General features: G+C 37.2%; 1 protein-coding gene across 2 annotated transcripts in view; it reads left to right on the forward strand.

Annotated features, from left to right (window-relative positions):
* The first annotated feature begins 202 nt into the window (after window positions 1-202).
* The window catches only part of snx19b (sorting nexin 19b), a 69,006-nt gene continuing 52,438 nt past the window's right edge, over window positions 203-16,770 (forward strand). Inside the window, exons 1-8 of one of the 2 annotated variants that reach the window (XM_030152105.1) lie at window positions 203-280; window positions 2,159-2,437; window positions 2,547-2,741; window positions 5,739-6,965; window positions 8,252-8,450; window positions 11,386-11,486; window positions 11,576-11,695; window positions 11,793-11,914. In XM_030152105.1, the coding sequence (XP_030007965.1) occupies window positions 2,234-2,437; window positions 2,547-2,741; window positions 5,739-6,965; window positions 8,252-8,450; window positions 11,386-11,486; window positions 11,576-11,695; window positions 11,793-11,914 (2,168 nt within the window). In that variant the 5' untranslated portion in view covers window positions 203-280; window positions 2,159-2,233. Of the gene's footprint in view, window positions 281-2,158; window positions 2,438-2,546; window positions 2,742-5,738; window positions 6,966-8,251; window positions 8,451-11,385; window positions 11,487-11,575; window positions 11,696-11,792; window positions 11,915-16,770 lie in introns of those variants that run through there. The other variant, XM_030152106.1, reaches the window with a different exon arrangement.

Genomic DNA, 16,770 nt, shown 5'->3' on the forward strand with positions numbered 1-16,770 from the left:
TTTGGATCAGTTTTCTCAAACGGTGGAACTGTTTTGCACCCACCAAAATATATAGTCATATAATCCAGAAATATTACATACAATTGTAATACACCGACACGGATCATTTTAGTGCACATGAGTATACTGTGTTTATTTATTATTTACAGTAGTGTTTCAAAAGCCTCATTTTGGATATGAGGCAGTATCTACGTCACTATACAGGAAGTAAACAACAAAAACACGGAGATGTCATCAAACCGAGGCTCATGAGACCTGCCTCTGTTTTCTTACAGCCACGGTAGGTACAATTTAGTCTCTTGTTTTATGAAAAAAATTATCTAAAAGTCGCTCCCATTGTAGGTGTGTCACTACAAACGTCTGTGTCGTGAGAACTGGGCTCATGATGCCTACGCGTAAAGGTCCGAGCCAAACAGACGAACCTCCTTAAGAAAACATATGTTTTTAGGTGGCTATGGGTAGTGACACCTTATATAGGTTCACCTACACATTACTGAAAGTCTTATCAAAGTCTGAAGGCTTTTTTTTTTTTCTTTTTTTTTTTTTTTTTTTTTTTTTTGTAACTTCGGCATCTAAGCAGTAAAATAGCAAGCATTTATTTGATTAATTTGTCCATTGACACCACTCCGCGTTCGGCTTTTTCTGTCGCTTTAATTAACCGTAAAGGGTGGAGACAGGAAGAGTAACTAGCATATATTCCTCCACATTAAATGCATGTAATTTCACAATAAAGACTGTAGATTAAAAGTATTCTATGCCGAATATTCAATTATTCTATATTATAAAGGAATATGTCTGCTAACTGTATATTAATCGTGTCTGCTCATGCCCTACCACAAATCAACATTACAGTGACACGTTTCTTAACGGAGTTTGGTGTCATTTTGTCTGAATGCAGCTGATAACGATACGACTCGGCGATAAGACTAGTCAGCAGTCACAAACCAAGTTAAGACTCTTAGGATTGATAATTACATATAAATATGTAGTGTGATTATGTAAGTATTTAATCCGTCTTGTTGGAAAACATTCACTAAAACGGAGGCGTCGTGTAACGGCTAGCCGCTAGCATAAACATCTGTGGAATCAGTGAATTAGCTCAAACACTTTTACTGTTGTTTTATTGGTTTCGGTCAGATTCTGGTATTATGGCCTTTGCTGTTATATTACATTATCTCTGGCTTGTGTTATTGTCTAAAACCTTGTCTTTACTTGAACAACATAGACGTACTATAGCAAAACAGGGACAACATTGGTGAAGTGCTTGGGTTTCTTTTCCTTTCTTAGCTGCAGAGATATAAATGCAAAATACTTAATCCCGGTTTTCTACTAGATATCACTAGGCTATATAATACATTTTTTGTGCAGTTAAGGAATATTACATTTTAGATTTTCTACTCAACAAGTAAAAGATTCTTACCACCATCTTAATATTTTTCTCCTTTCATTTATCAGCATAATTGTGATTCTAACGAATGTAAAATATTAGCCTAATTACAAACACTTCTGAGCTTGAAAATAAAATAAAAGTAAGCCTACAATGTGAATTTTTATAGTGTCTCATATCATCTCTTTTGGATTGAATCTTCTCATGTTTGTCAAGTCTTTCACGTAATTACCTCCATCCTGTGTCAGATTCTCTCTCCTTGTTTGTGTTACTGTCATTCAAAAATATTCACTGGCATTGGAACTGTTAACCAAAAATAGCCTACACTTTTTTGTTGTAATGCCCTCCTGGGCTTAAATAGCACATTCCTTCATACCGTAATCCGTTTTACAGTTACATTTTTTTGTTAATAATACTAGATTCTGATGTAGTCTCCTATCAAGACACACTTTTTTGGCTATGAGACAGTTTACATTGTATATCCAGAAAAAACTGTAATTACCAAAATTTCCTTTATTCTCTTTTGTGTTTTTGTCAAGATTAGTTATAAAGTGTTGTCATACTGGGTGAAGGTTGGGTGCAAATTTGCTGCTTGCATGTGTGAAAAAACACAAAGCATATTCCAAATGATGAAAAATAAGAATTGATTGATTGATTATGATTTTTGATATATGGAACAAATGATTGAGAGTATTTTTGTATATTACTTTATCACATTGCTCTGTACTGACTGTAAAAATAATAGTGTGTTTTTTGTTTTGTTTTTTTAAGGTGAGATGTCTCTCTGGTGTCCCTGATCCTCACATCTCTTCCTGAGGGTGGCAGTCCACTCAGTAGCCTCTCACCATGACTGAAGTTTTGGGACAGAGAAGCTTGTTGGGCTTTGGTGTTTTGCTGGCATGGTTGGTGCTGTTTCACCTGCTGGTTAACATCTGGCTGCTGTGTGTGTTCACCAGCCTGCTGGTTGTACTTGGTGGCTGGCTTGGCTCACAGGCTGTCCTAGAGTCCAACAACATGGTTCATCTGGAGAGGTTTATCACCCTTGAGCAGGTAAATGTAAAGATAATAGACTAATGTAATTGCAGCCTTGAGAAACACAAGCCCAAATTTCCCCTTTTAATTCCTATTTACAACTTTTACAATTTTCCAAAATTTTCAGGTTCCATACTCTGTGAAGGATGAGCAGGACCTGGACCAGGAGATTCATAATACAGTCAGGAAAATCATCAGGGATTTTGTGGCTTCTTGGTATACTACTGTGTCTTCTGAGAGTGGTTTTGAAAAGGAGGTTCAAGATGCCATGATTTCTATGGCCATGGAGCTGAAAATCCGTGCAAGACAGGTTGACAGGAAGGTACTGTTATTCAAAAACCATCTGTTTTGCTCTGTGTGACATGGAAAGGCAAAGATACTGAAAATCACTAGCTAAACGGTCACTATTGACATGCATTTTTCAAACTGGGTTAAGGTCATGTAAATGTATAAAATAAACCCATTGAATATGGCCTACACTAAAACATATAGAGTTTATCCAGATCCATAAAAAAGTTTTGTTCATTTTTATTCAAAATGAACAATGGGTTTTGTATGCATTACATATGAGCAGTATATAATGATTTGACAACAAACCATAATTGATAACACTGGTCAACAACAAATTTATTGTTTAAGTTTTTTGAGCTGATTTAGGATAATTTTGGTGTGCTGAATCCAAAAATCACATTCATTTTGTTCAATCAGGTCAACTTTATGAGCTATGCTACATATTGGGTTTTTAACATTTTTGCTTACATTTATGGGCATTTTCACATCATATGATACAAAATTCTTTCATATTTCTTGCAATAAACGAGTTCTGAAGATTTTACTTTTGCCAATTTATGATTAATGGTTTTTTTAATATTACAGGTGAATGAAATGGCTTCGACTAGAAGATCTTGCAAAAATAAGCCTGAAGTATTCTGCTACATCTGCGGTGAATACACCATTGTACCTAACAGGAATCCTGTTAGAAAATGATTTTTTTTCTCTTAAAATCTATTTTGGGTGAGAACTATATAAAAAATCAACTGATAAAGTCGCAAAAATGTAATCAATTTTGTGAGAAGATCAGATTTTTCAAAATCAAATTAGCAAAAAAACCTGACCTGATTGAGAAAAACAGATGTCATTTTTGGATTTAGTGGTGCAAAATGGTCCTAATTCAGTTGAAAAAACCTAGACAACTTGCAAAAAACATTTTTTTGTAACCCAGTGTAATAACTCATTCAAAACATACATATAGTAAGGAAGTGACAGTTCTGTATATCAGTGTGTGATGGTTAAAGTTATCAGAAATGTAGCTCCTCTTATACTGTTGTATAAACATAGGGAATGTGATATATAATCGTCTTACCAATCATACCAATTGATCAGAAACTGAAAAGAGAAGGGATAGTGAAGGGCAAATAATATATCTGATAACCTGTTAATTACGTTTGAAAACAGCTAGACATTAAACCACATTTAACAGTTCTGTTTGATAGTGTTACATGATGCAGTAAAAAAGGTGTCAGTTAATTCTGAAATATTGACGCACATTTATAGATATAATTACATTTTGTTATGGGAGTTTATCCTTTATACAGGATGAGAAGAGAAACTGACTGATCTGAGTTGAATTGTCTTTGTGTTTCTTTTATTCTGTAGCAGAAGGAGCAAATCTGACTAAGTACACACAGTAGTCTGAACAGAGTAGCTTCCCGAAAAAAGCTCACACATACTGTAGGTTTTATACAAGGTGGTTGCTGGGCAGATGGGAGGATGCGCAATACCATTTCTGAGAAACCACATGGGTGTTGATTTCTTAGAGTGTACCAAGGTTAACATGTAAAATTTTCCATTACAATTTACAATGTAAATCCTGAAGCAGAAATGCTCTAGTATGACGTTATATAACATATTTTGGTATAATGTTCATACATTACATTCAACACAAAACTATGTGTCAAGTGCTTGAGTGAAAACAGAAAAACAGACAGTTACTTCCAAATTAAACAATACTTTCCCTATTCTCTCAAACAATAATCAGAACTGAAAGGGGTAGGATGCTAACTTTTGCTGTTGTCTAACTGTACTTAATAGGTCAAATATACACAAATTTATTGTTTTACCTTGAAATATGGACTAGTGACCCTGATGATTTTCACCATTTTTGCTGATCAATCAGTAAAAAAGTACTTGAAGAAAATTTGCCACATTCCCTGCATCTAAGTGGCATGAACACAACAGTGTAGGGCATTTGAGCATGACATCAGAGGAAAAATCACTGCTTTGTGAAAGTGATCTGTTCAATCAATCAATCAATCAATCAATCAATCAATCAATCAATCAATCAATCAATCAATCTTTATTTATGTAGCACTTTTTCATAAAATGAAATGTAGCATAAAGTGCTTTTTCATACAAAATCAGTACACCCCAATACCACCACACACACATACACACACACCCCGCCACCCATGTACCTAATGTTAATACCCATAAAATACAATAAAACAAAAAGAAATAGACAAAGAAATACAGGAAAGAAACAGGCTGAGCATGGGGGGGACCATAAAACAACAGAGAGGAGGCACTATCGCAGGGAGCCACCCTGTTGATTTCTCATGTTTTATAGGGGAGTCTGCTCCTTTTAGCTTTCAATCATGATGAGAATAATCCTTTTTTATTTGAACAAAAAATATTGGAAAAAAAAATTTAACTAAGTTTTAACAACACCAAATGTGCTTTTTTTCCCACAGACAGCTCTAATTTCAATTAAAAAGACTTGTGCTTGTAGACAAACCCGTTATAATAAACTAAAAGTTCACCATCTGAATTAAAAATAAAACCAACTTTCTTGACACGACATGAAACATAAATTAAAAAAAAACCCCACAATTCCAGAAACAGCACTGAAAAAAATTTTTATTGCAAGTAAAATCTGCCTCATTTAAATTTTATTCCTAATGTTAATGGATCATGATGTACAAGAATGAACTGGTTTTGTGACTTTCAGCACCTTAAGTAATAATGATAGATATTAGTTTTATAAATCGTATTTGGTGTCATGCATTCTTTCAGAAAGGGTTTCCTCATAAAACTGTAAACACCAGAACTAAATGAAAATGAATAAATTTCTTGTAAAACTAAATAAATATGAAGTAAATTCAAGTAATAAATAAATATAAAAACTAATTATTTTAGGTTAGTCATGAACCAAGTTTTAATTAACATGATGAAATCCATAATCATTATTAAAATCAGTTAGTAATGGTTCTAGTGGAAAAGCTTGTCATCAGATTTACTTAACAGGTGACTGTGAATGCAGGAGCTGACCCAGAAGATCCTCGACCTGTTCGGATGTCACCTGCAGGACTTCCTCAAAGCCAAGGAGGTGGTGATGGAGCAGCAGAAGCCTCTGAGCGTGAAGTGGAGCAGCGACAAGGAGCAGTTGTGGAAAGCATATTCCACAGTTACCGCACCTCATCTTGCAATGTCTAGCAATGCTGTGGAAGTAAACTACACCAGAGCTTTTGTAGATTTATTGCTGCATATTTTGGTACCATCCCCTCACTTGGAGACCCGGACTGGACGTTTTGTTGTAGGAGAACTCATTACCTGCAACGTCCTGCTCCCTCTCATAGACAAATTATCTGACCCTGACTGGTTGAACCTCTTTATGATTGAAATATTTGGAAAGTCCAGCGTGCAGCGGAAAGCAGCTGTGGAAGAACTACAAACTTCAGCCCTGCCACTGGTGCCAGCAGCACCAACTGAATGTGAGCTTCCTCCCCAGCAAGAGACCGTTAACATACCTCAGACGAATATTGAGGCAGAGACTGAAATGCTGGACGATGTAGAGACTGCTACACCTGAACTGGCTGCTTATGATGTGATTGACTCTGAGGAGCTGGATGGTCCACAGAACACTGAGGAAGAAGAACCAACTCAACCTTTTTTAAGGCATTACTTGAGAGGAAGTAAGTCAAACCCATTTTACCGAGAAAACGACTCCGATCTGGACTCTCCTTTGACTGAATATAAACGAAGCTCCATTGATTCTCTGGTCATGATTGGCCAAGATGAAGGCCTGGAGGACAGGCAGAAGGAATGTGCCCCTTCTGCCAAAAACAATGGGGTAGACTTGGATGTTGACACCAATGGAGTGGATGGCTCCTGCCCTAAAGTCCTGGTAAATTCACAACCACTAGAGCGTCCCAGTGGCTGTGGGTCTTCATTATTAAAGGCAGCAGAGAGTGCACCCTCTCCCAGCAGCCTCCAGGACCTGGAGAGAGAGGGTGTGTCGCCTTCATTTAATCCAAGCCGAGAGCTCCTTCTGGGCATAGAGCAGACTGTCAGCTCACTGGGGAGCCCCAGTGAGTTAACTGTTATCAGTCCATTGCAGGGCTCATCCCCCATGCCATCATTTAGTTTTGAGCCGCTCAGCAGCCCTGATGGTCCAGTCATCATCCAGAACCTCCGCATCACGGGCACCATCACAGCCAAGGAGCACCGCGGCACTGGCTCGCACCCCTACACTCTCTACACAATCAAAGTAAGGAGATGGCCACATCTGTATCCGTTTACCTCTGTCTGATTGTTATTGCTTATTCTGGTGTGCAGAGGTGAATAGTGATGCCATAAACTGTACTCAAAAATTGTTATAGTTTGAAAATGGTGCCTCAAGTGTGTATTTAAGGAGCTGCTTAAATAATTGCTACAGTGAGAGCAAGAGACTGTCTATTTTATTCATTTTAATTAGGTAAGGGTGAGCACATATACAGGGTGGGGAAGCAAAATTTACAATGAACATTTAGTTGTTTTTTCTCAGCAGGCACTATGTCAGTTGTTTTGAAACCAAACATATATTGATGTCATAATCATACCTAACACTATTATCCATACCTTTTCAGAAACTTTTGCCCATATGAGTAATCAGGAAAGCAGACGTCAAAGAGTGTGTGATTTGCTGAATGCACTCGTCACACCAAAGGAGATTTCAAAAATAGTTGGAGTGTCCATAAAGACTGTTTAGAATGTAAAGAAGAGAATGACTATGAGCAAAACTATTACAAGAAAGTCTGGAAGATACTATTAAAGAAGAATGGGAGAAGTTGTCACCCGAATATTTGAGGAACACTTGCGCAAGTTTCAGGAAGCGTGTGAAGGCAGTTATTGGGAAAGAAGGAGGACACATAGAATAAAAACATTTTCTATTATGTAAATTTTCTTGTGGCAAATAAATTCTCACGGCTTTCAATAAAGTAATTGGTCATACACTGTCTTTCAATCCCTGCCTCAAAATATTGTAAATTTTGCTCCCCCACCCTGTGTATAATTTCATATCATGGTAATGGTGTATATAACAGGATGAAATAATAGTTATCTCAATTCAGTGAAGAAATGGTTTAAGATAAACGCACACTGCACACAAACATTTCCTGTTCAAAATGACTTTTCTGTTTTACAATGTTTGTTTTTGCTTCATGCAATTTCCCTGACTAAAAATCACAGATGACAGATGATAAAGAGAGTGATTTATTAAGCAACAATATGAACAAGTATAATATAGTACTGTTTAATTTTTTTCTATCGCACAATTTGCATCTTGCATATACTAAATTTCCCTCTGCTGTAATTAATTTGTGTGTTCTTTTAATAAGGTATTATGGCTAACATGACAGTCTATTGCATTTACAGTATAGTTTGAAAGTAAGTACAGGCTTCTTACACTTTTTTAGCTCTAGAGGTGTACCATATGTTTGTCATTACATGAACATCAATATCCAGTATCCAACAGAGCAGGCTGACCCACAGTGTGTTGCTATGTTGTATTTTCAGTATGAGACAGCGATGGGATGCGACAACTCGATAAGCATCCAGCCAGGCTCTGAGGACTCAGACTCTGCATTGACTGGCAGTGAGAATCCATCACCAGTTCAGCCAGTAGCCTATCACATGGTCAACAGGCGATACAGTGAGTTCCTAAACCTGCAAACACGACTGGAAGAGAAGGCAGAACTGCGGAAACTCATCAAAGGTAAGAGGACACACAAGGCAACAATGCAGTAGCAATAAGTACGGGTCAAAGATGCAACATCAGTAGCATAAAAAACAGCAAAATCAGAATTATTTGAAAGAAAGACTGATAGGTTCACTTAAAGCTATACCTACCGATCTAGCATGTCGCACAGCAAAATTTGCATATGAACAGCTCGCCTCCCTCCAAAGTCCCGCCCGCTTCCCCCTGCCTGACCTGCTCCACTCCTCCCTTGACGCACACAATGAGAAGCGGAGGTAGAGGCAGAGGTGTCATGGTCCACTTCGGTGTGGCTGTGGACCCCTCCCTCAACAATCAGACACACCATCATCCACCTGGTGTGCAGCCGTGGCTCCTTTTTCATTTGAAGTTTTATTGAAGGGTTTTGTCTGTTCCTGTGCAGTGCTGGATCATTGTCGTCACTGCACCTCATCCCCCCACATTAACCCGGACTTTATCACCATCCTTCACACACCGGACTCTGACTGCTGCCATGGAGTGTTTCTGTCTGTTACCCTTGGTTGTTGTTTCTGTAAATAAATCAGTTTTTTTCCTTCAGCACCATGCATTTGAATCCTATCCATTCACACTCCTTGACAGCAGGAGCAGTGCAAATGACACAGGTTAATGGAGTCAGGTTCAGAGGCACCTGTAACTGATGTGGGACGCAGCAATGGATGACAGACAGGAAGCTCGCCCAATCATTTTATTCTGATCGAATAAAGTAATTGACTTATCAGAAATATATGAGAGTTAAATATTTTTGAGTTTCAAAACCTGGTGGATTCCTTTTACATTTTAGTTTGCCACACATTTATTAGGAGCATTTTAAGATTACAAAAGAAAAGTGTAAAATTGCCAGATCGTACAGTATAGCTTTAAATGCCTCAAGTTAAACTTGCCAAAATGGAAGTCTGAAATGAAAACACAACATTCAAACCCTAACAGCAGTTCATTTAACATAAGTGTTGTTCAGTTTAACCACCACAGTGAAACACTGCTGAAACATGAGTTACAAAGTATCACACACCGCTGTAGTATGTGTAATCTTCACTTGAACATATCAACAAGTCTTGGTAAGTTATAGTCTGTGTGACAGCAGCACGATTTACTGTTATTGTCACCTAAAATCAATTGTAACCATCTACAAAATAAACACAGCTGCATGTTATGAGCCACTTTCCAGATCTTCCTCCAGTGTGAATAAATTATTAAATGTACAGGGTGTCCCAAAAAAATTGACATCATTTGAGATGTCCATATCAGAGTGACTACATGGTCAAGAGAAATGATACTTAATAGGATTTATATTGGACATAAAATGTTTTATTCTACAAATCTCAAATGAAAAATTCTGTTGGATGGTAATTTTATAATGTACCAAAGTTATTACAAATGTTCAGTGTGTGCGCTGCTTGTGACGTGGCACACATCAAGTCGGTTGTGGAGTTCCTGCCACATTTCTTACAGCATGTCTTGTGTAACATTTTCCAGAGCCTCAGTGATTCTTTTCTTATTCTCGCACACAGTGAACATTTGTAATAAGTTTGGAACATTATAAAATTACCATCCCCCAGAATTTTTTGTTTGAAACTCGTAGAATAAAACATTTTATGCCCAAAATGAATCCTATTAAGTATCATTTCTCCTGATCATATAGTCATTCCGATATGGACATCTCAAATGATGTCAATTCTTTTGGGACACCCTGTATATACGAGACCTACTCATACGCAGTTGTGTTCAGTTTGCAGTTTGTGTGACAGTAAAAAATGTCAGAGTGAACAGTTGTGACTTTTAAAGATACAATGGCACATTAATGATTGATCCTTAAAAAATCTTAAATGTGATTGTCCTAAAGTAAGCCCTTAATCATCCTTACAATTGATCATTAATCCTTAAATCTGGCACTCAAAGGTCCAAAGGTAAAAATTCCACAAATGATATTCTTATATTTGCTTTGCAAATCTTTGTAAAAAAAATTAATGTAATTAAGTGCTGATCATTTGATCATAATGGAGTGGAGCCTCCAGCAATCATTCATGGATGGAGGGGTTCAAGTATGAGCTTTAACAGCTTCAGTGTCTGTAGCAGAAACATTAGTCACCAAGGAATGGAAATGTGGCATTAGCTGGATTGAAACATGGTTAAGACTGGATCAAGACAGTAACTATGATCTCCCATTCTGCACTCAATCTTAGGTCCAGTGAGCTCATCAAACTCACTATCCCCAAAGCCCGCACTGTTTTCAGTTGCAGCGCCTTCCGATTTGCAGCAGCTAACGACTGGAACGCTACAAAACACCCTCAAACTCACTGTCTTCACATCTCTCACTGTTTTTAAGCAAAACCTGGAACAAATTTTAGTTGACTGTTGCACCTGTTGAATATTTGTCTTGTACATGTCTCACTGTTATTGCTGTGATATATTAATTTATTAACTGTTTGTTTTTGTAATTGTTTAACCTTATTTTTACTTTTAGCCTCCTCACCCCTACCCCCCAAGGAGCCATTGCTCTTTGATCAGGCTGCACTTGTAAATAAGAATCTGTTCTTAATTGTTTGCCTGGGTAAATAAAGGTTAAATAAAAAATAAAATAATAAAAAGGAAGGTGATGTAACATTTTACATATTAAGTACAATGGGCCTTGTTATATCAACTTCCTCAAACCTGCAGATACCCTGCATATGTTTTACTGTATTTACCTGTGTGTTTTGCTGAAATAGTTGAATTCACAACATGGTGCATAAAGTCAGTATATTTCTTCTGATCTTAAAATAAGTCAGTAAAAATGACCAGTGTTGTGCTCACTCGTGGCCTTATTTGCAAACTGCAGCTCACATCTGGCTCAAGGAGATTCATACACTTATGGGTGAAATATTTGTATTGCTCACAGGATTGTTGTTTTATTTGTCTTTTTATTACTGTGGCTCAGGTGTGAAAGGTCCAAAGAAAATATTTCCAGATATGCCATTTGGAAACATGGACAGTGACAAGATAGAGGCCAGGAAAGGACTGCTGGAGACATTTCTAAAAGTCAGTAACTTGATGCATTGTTACATTAATATTTGTTTTATATTTTTTCTCTTTGAGGTTGTAGGTTAATATTTTTTTTGCTTTTACAGCAACTCTGTGCCATCCCTGAAATAGCCAACAGTGAAGAGATGCAGGAGTTTCTGGCTCTGAATACAGATGCAAGGATCGCCTTTGTCAAGAAACCTTTCATAACATCACGAATAGACAAGGTTTTGTCCTGAATATTTCATTATTTCACATATTTGTAACACCTGATTTCATGAGTAGCAAACTGTATGTAACCACTTTGCATGTTTGTGTGTGCAGATTGTGGTGAATGCCATCGTGGACACCCTGAAAACAGCATTTCCACGTTCTGAACCTCAGAGCCCAACAGAGGATGACACAGAGGTGGATGGAGGGAAATTAAATACTGACAAGAAGAACAGGTATGACTCCAGAAACTGTCTGACTTTTATTTAGTTATGCCAGAAACATGTACTTTAGATGTGAGGTGGTAGAGTATTACTTTCTCTTTAGTTTTCCCACAGGTTTATAGTCCTAAAAGTAGCATTCACCCATCAGGCAAGGTATGTCTTCTTCAAAAACAGAAAAAAAACGTATGATATAATATTATTCAGGGAGCTGCACAATCAGTCACTCTTGCAATGACTGTGTTTACAAGACCACTAGTATCCTGGATATGAGGCTTATCCTGGTTTGATCATATTGTATGGAGTTTACATGGAACACAGACAAATAGTAGTATCCTGGTTACTGATTATTATTGTGTTTGTGTGTGTGCTAATTTGACATTTTATTGTCTGCTAACTGAAGTTTGGATTCATTTGACTGTGTCTGTGTACAGGGTGGGGAAGCAAAATTTACAATATTTTGAGGCAGGGATTGAAAGACAGTGTATGACCAATTAGTTTATTGAAAGTCATGAGAATTTATTTGCCACAAGAAAATTTACATAATAGAAAATGTTTTTATTCTATGTGTCCTCCTTCTTTCTCAGTAACTGCCTTCACATGCTTCCTGAAACTTGCGCAAGTGTTCCTCAAATATTCGGGTGACAACTTCCCCATTCTTCTTTAATAGTATCTTTAAGAAAGTCGACATTGCTGTGTGATGTTCTATTGGTAGCATGTTCTAAAATGCCCCAAATAGCATAACCCAGAGGGTTAAGATCTGGGCTAGAAGGCAGCCATAAACATGATTCCCAAAAATTGCTAAAGTTGGATTTGTTGCTGTTGTCAACAAGTGTTTTGGTGTTCTTGTGTAAGAGTTTAACTTCAAACGGTTTCTAACGGTCTTGTTGTCTACCTCAAGTTCAATTGCCATTTTTCTCATGGATTTGGTTGGATCCTTTAGGATTTTGGATTTGAGAGCTTTAATAAAAGCTTTGGTACGTTTTTTGTTGCTTCCTCCACTTCCAGACTTTCTCGTAATAGTTTTGCTCATAGTCATTCTCTTCTTTACATTCTAAACAGTCTTTATGGACACTTCAACTATTTTGAAATCTCCTTTGGTGTGACGAGTGCACTCAGCAAATCACACACTCTTTGACGTTTGCTTTCCTGATTACTCATATGGGCAAAAGTTTCTGAAAAGGTATGGATAATAGTGTTAGGTATGATTATGACATCAATATATGTTTGGTTTCAAAACAATTGACGTAATGCCTGCTGAGAAAAAACAACTAAATGTTCATTGTAAATTTTGCTTCCCCACCCTGTAGAAAAAGGGGCCACTTCAGTTTATAACACGCTTAGTGCTATTACATGCCAATATCACATTGTGGATTTGGATTTCTTGTATTCATCTTACTGCCAGCAATTGGAAATGAGATTATTATTACTTCTGCCAAGTGTAACGGCGGAGATTATGTTTTCATTGGGGTTTGTTTGTCTGTCTGTTTGTTTGTCTGTTAGCAAGATAACTCAAAAAGTTATGGATGGATTTTCATGAAATTTTCAGGAAATGTTGATACTGGCGCAAGGAACAAATGATTAAATTATGGGGTGTGTGTGTGTGGGGTGGGGGGGGTGGGGGGTAGGATCTGCCTTGGTGGAGGTCTGCTCTCTCCAAGTGCTTTTCTAATTGTTATTGCTTTGATCATTATAACCAAACCTGTCTGTAACTTTAGCACTCATGATATATGTGTTTATACCTTACTTTACACATGTATAATGTAACTGTGAAATACATGATTGCTCTGACTCAGAGTTACAAGCGGCTGAGGTTCCTCCTTCTCAGCTGTTTGTAGTCGAGGTTCAAAGAATATGACACTGTATTGAACAATGTATCAACCTGATTGTTTTCTCTGGCATCCTACCAGTGCATTTTCTTAAACTCATACAGACTCAGTGCTAGTTTTGTGGCAGTTCCCAAATTACTTTTTCTCTCTATTTAACCTTTCTTAAGTAATTTATCTCCGTTTATTATAATATTGCCCTCTGTATTTTGCATTTTTTCAGTGAAAATCAGGTATTTTCCATTACTTAATTTACTGACCATGTAGATGTTAATAAAAGCTCAGAGTAAATTCTAAGGTTATTATATCAGAAACAGAGAAAAAACTAAGAAAAGGTGACTTTTTCAGTAAAGACATCAATAACTGAATGTAAAAACAAATATCTCTAGCCACTACATGGGTTTTACTGGTGAATTAATGTTGCAAAAGATGACATTGTGTCCACATTCACTGTTGAACCTCTGAATGTCCAAATGAGTTATATCCGATGACCATGAAAAGATGACAAACTGCATTTTCCCTGAATGATTTCATCGTATTGCTAGGTTTAGTGGTTCAAAAGTTATTAAACATTTCATTTCATCACTCGAAGATTTTGGTCGCCCGCAGCCGTTTGGGTCTTTGAGGGTTAAACTCTTATAGCTTTTGGAAACTCTATAACTGACCTCTTCAAGGCTTGTTGCCAAATCGTCTATTCCTAAATCACAAGACCATCACACAACTGTGCGTTATTGTCCATTTGACCATTATGTCTGTTTGTTAACAGTAGCAGTCATTATTAGCAGTTGTCAGTGTTGTAAATTCATGGGTTGCTAAGGGAGGTGAGCCACCATTCACATTTGGGGCGTATCATATTTGTTTTAAAGTAGTGTCACTTTTAGTAAATTTCAGTGTAAGGACAGTGTAGACAAAACTACAAATCTGTGTGTCGGGATGGACAATGACATTAAGTGTTAATTTTCATTCAGTTTAGCTTGAAGATCACTTGTATTTTGCTGAACCATTTTCTGCTTGGAAGGTTGACCTGCAGATGTATGGTTCTACCTCTGTATGTGTAGGTATAAGGGTTCTAAGGTGCAGCAGCCAGTAGACCTTTTGCAGTATTGCAAAACCAGAACTGCAGTTTCAGCATGATACACTGACTGTGAGTCAGTGAGCAAACTAAGCATTTTTGTTTAATTTGACAAATTTTGCAACTCAGATATTTTCAGCGAGTGGGAACCCTGTCATGTGACCTGTATTAGGAGGACTAGTAAAGCCAAATTCCTGAAAGGCTCAGATCACCAGTGAAGACTTTCCAAAGTCTGTCCAACTGGAGAAAAAGGACAAGCTGTGTTTATGTTCGTCTAATCAAACATTGTCTCAAATACCTCAGTGCTTATAGGTTGAAAATGCTATGCAGGGCTCTCCCTAGTATTTTAACACTGTGACACAGTATTTAAGACAAATGAAAAAAAAAAAAAAAAAAAAAAAGCTGTGCTGAGACTTCTCGACCACATTCTACTGTCATTTATGGTCATAGTAAGTCACACAGTTTAGATATCTGCACTATTGTTTAACTAATGTTAATGTTGTGAATATTCTTATGTATATTTGAGAATAGTGTAATTTACTTTCGAACATCATGCTTCCAGAAGCCTCCAAAAACCAAAAGGAAACCTTGCTATGAAAATGTCTGTACCCCAAGACTTAATTTGCATTTTGAATAAGGGGCTTTCATTTTCATCTGTTCCTAAATACTATATGGGGTGCATAACTGAGCATCTTTCATGTATCATGTTTCTTTTACCTCATTTATTTATTTATTTATATTCATTCTATTAGTTTCATTTATACTCAAAAGTAGCAATTTACTGATTTTCCCTGCTTGAAACCTAAAAGACAAATTTGATGTTACTGACAAAATAGGTTATGAATGGCCTTTCAATAGGGGAAAAAGTATTGAACACATCAACATTTTGTACAGTAAATATATTTCTAATGAGCCTATTCCAGTGAAATTTTCACCAGACTTTTGTATTGACTCAAAAAATACACACAAAAAGTCTAAACATTAAAGTTCACATATTAATAAAGTTATGTGCAACAAAGTGGAATGAAACAGGAAAAAAAGTATTGAACACACTAATTGAAATGAATTCAGTATTTAGTGGAGAAGCCTTTGTTTGTAATGACAGCTTCAAGGCGCTTTCTGTATGAAGTAAATAATGGCCCACAGTATTCAGGTGTGATTTTGGCCCATTCCTCTACACAGATTGTCTTTAAATCTTGAAGATTGCAGGGGGCTCTCTTGTGAATCTGGATCTTCAGATACTTCTACAAATGTTCAATTGGGTTTAAGTCAGGTGATTGACCGGGCCTTTCCAACAAGTTGATTTTCTTTCTTTGAAACCAATTGTGAGTTTCCTTTGCCATATGCTTTGGATTGTTAGATCCACTCTCATCTCATTCTCATCCTCCTGGTGGATGGCAGCAGGTTCATCTCAAGAATCTCTCTGTACATGGCTTCATTCATTGCCTTCATTCATTGTTCCTTCAATGATATGAAGTCTGCCAGTACCATGAGAGGAGAAACAGCTCCACACCATGATACTTCCACCTCCAAACTGCACTGTTGGTATAGTGTTATTCAGGTGATGTGCAGTGCCATTTCTCCTCCAAATATGGTGTGTTGTGTGACAGCCAAAAAGTTCAGTTTTGGTCTCATCTGACCAGAGCACATGCTCATAGTAGTTCACTGGCTTGTTCAAATGTTGTTTGGCAAACTTAAAATGACCTTGAACGTGTCTTTTTTTGTCAGTGATGGAGTGCATTGCCTATTGTCTATTGCAGTTGTACCTGGTGCCTCCAAGTCTTTCTGGAGCTCTTTCCTAGTGGTCCTTTGCTCTGTCGCTACTCTTCTAAGTATCCTTGTGACTCCCTGATCAAAAATCTTGTGAGGAGCTCCTGTGCATGGCTGGTTGATGGTGGAGTGATGTTACTTCCACTTACAAATAATGCCCTCAATGGTGTTTACTGGAAGATTCAGAAGTTGTCAAATATGTC

The sequence above is a fragment of the Sphaeramia orbicularis genome, chromosome 13 (assembly GCF_902148855.1).
Source record: "Sphaeramia orbicularis chromosome 13, fSphaOr1.1, whole genome shotgun sequence".
In the NCBI taxonomy this organism is placed as follows: Eukaryota; Metazoa; Chordata; class Actinopteri; order Kurtiformes; family Apogonidae; genus Sphaeramia; species Sphaeramia orbicularis.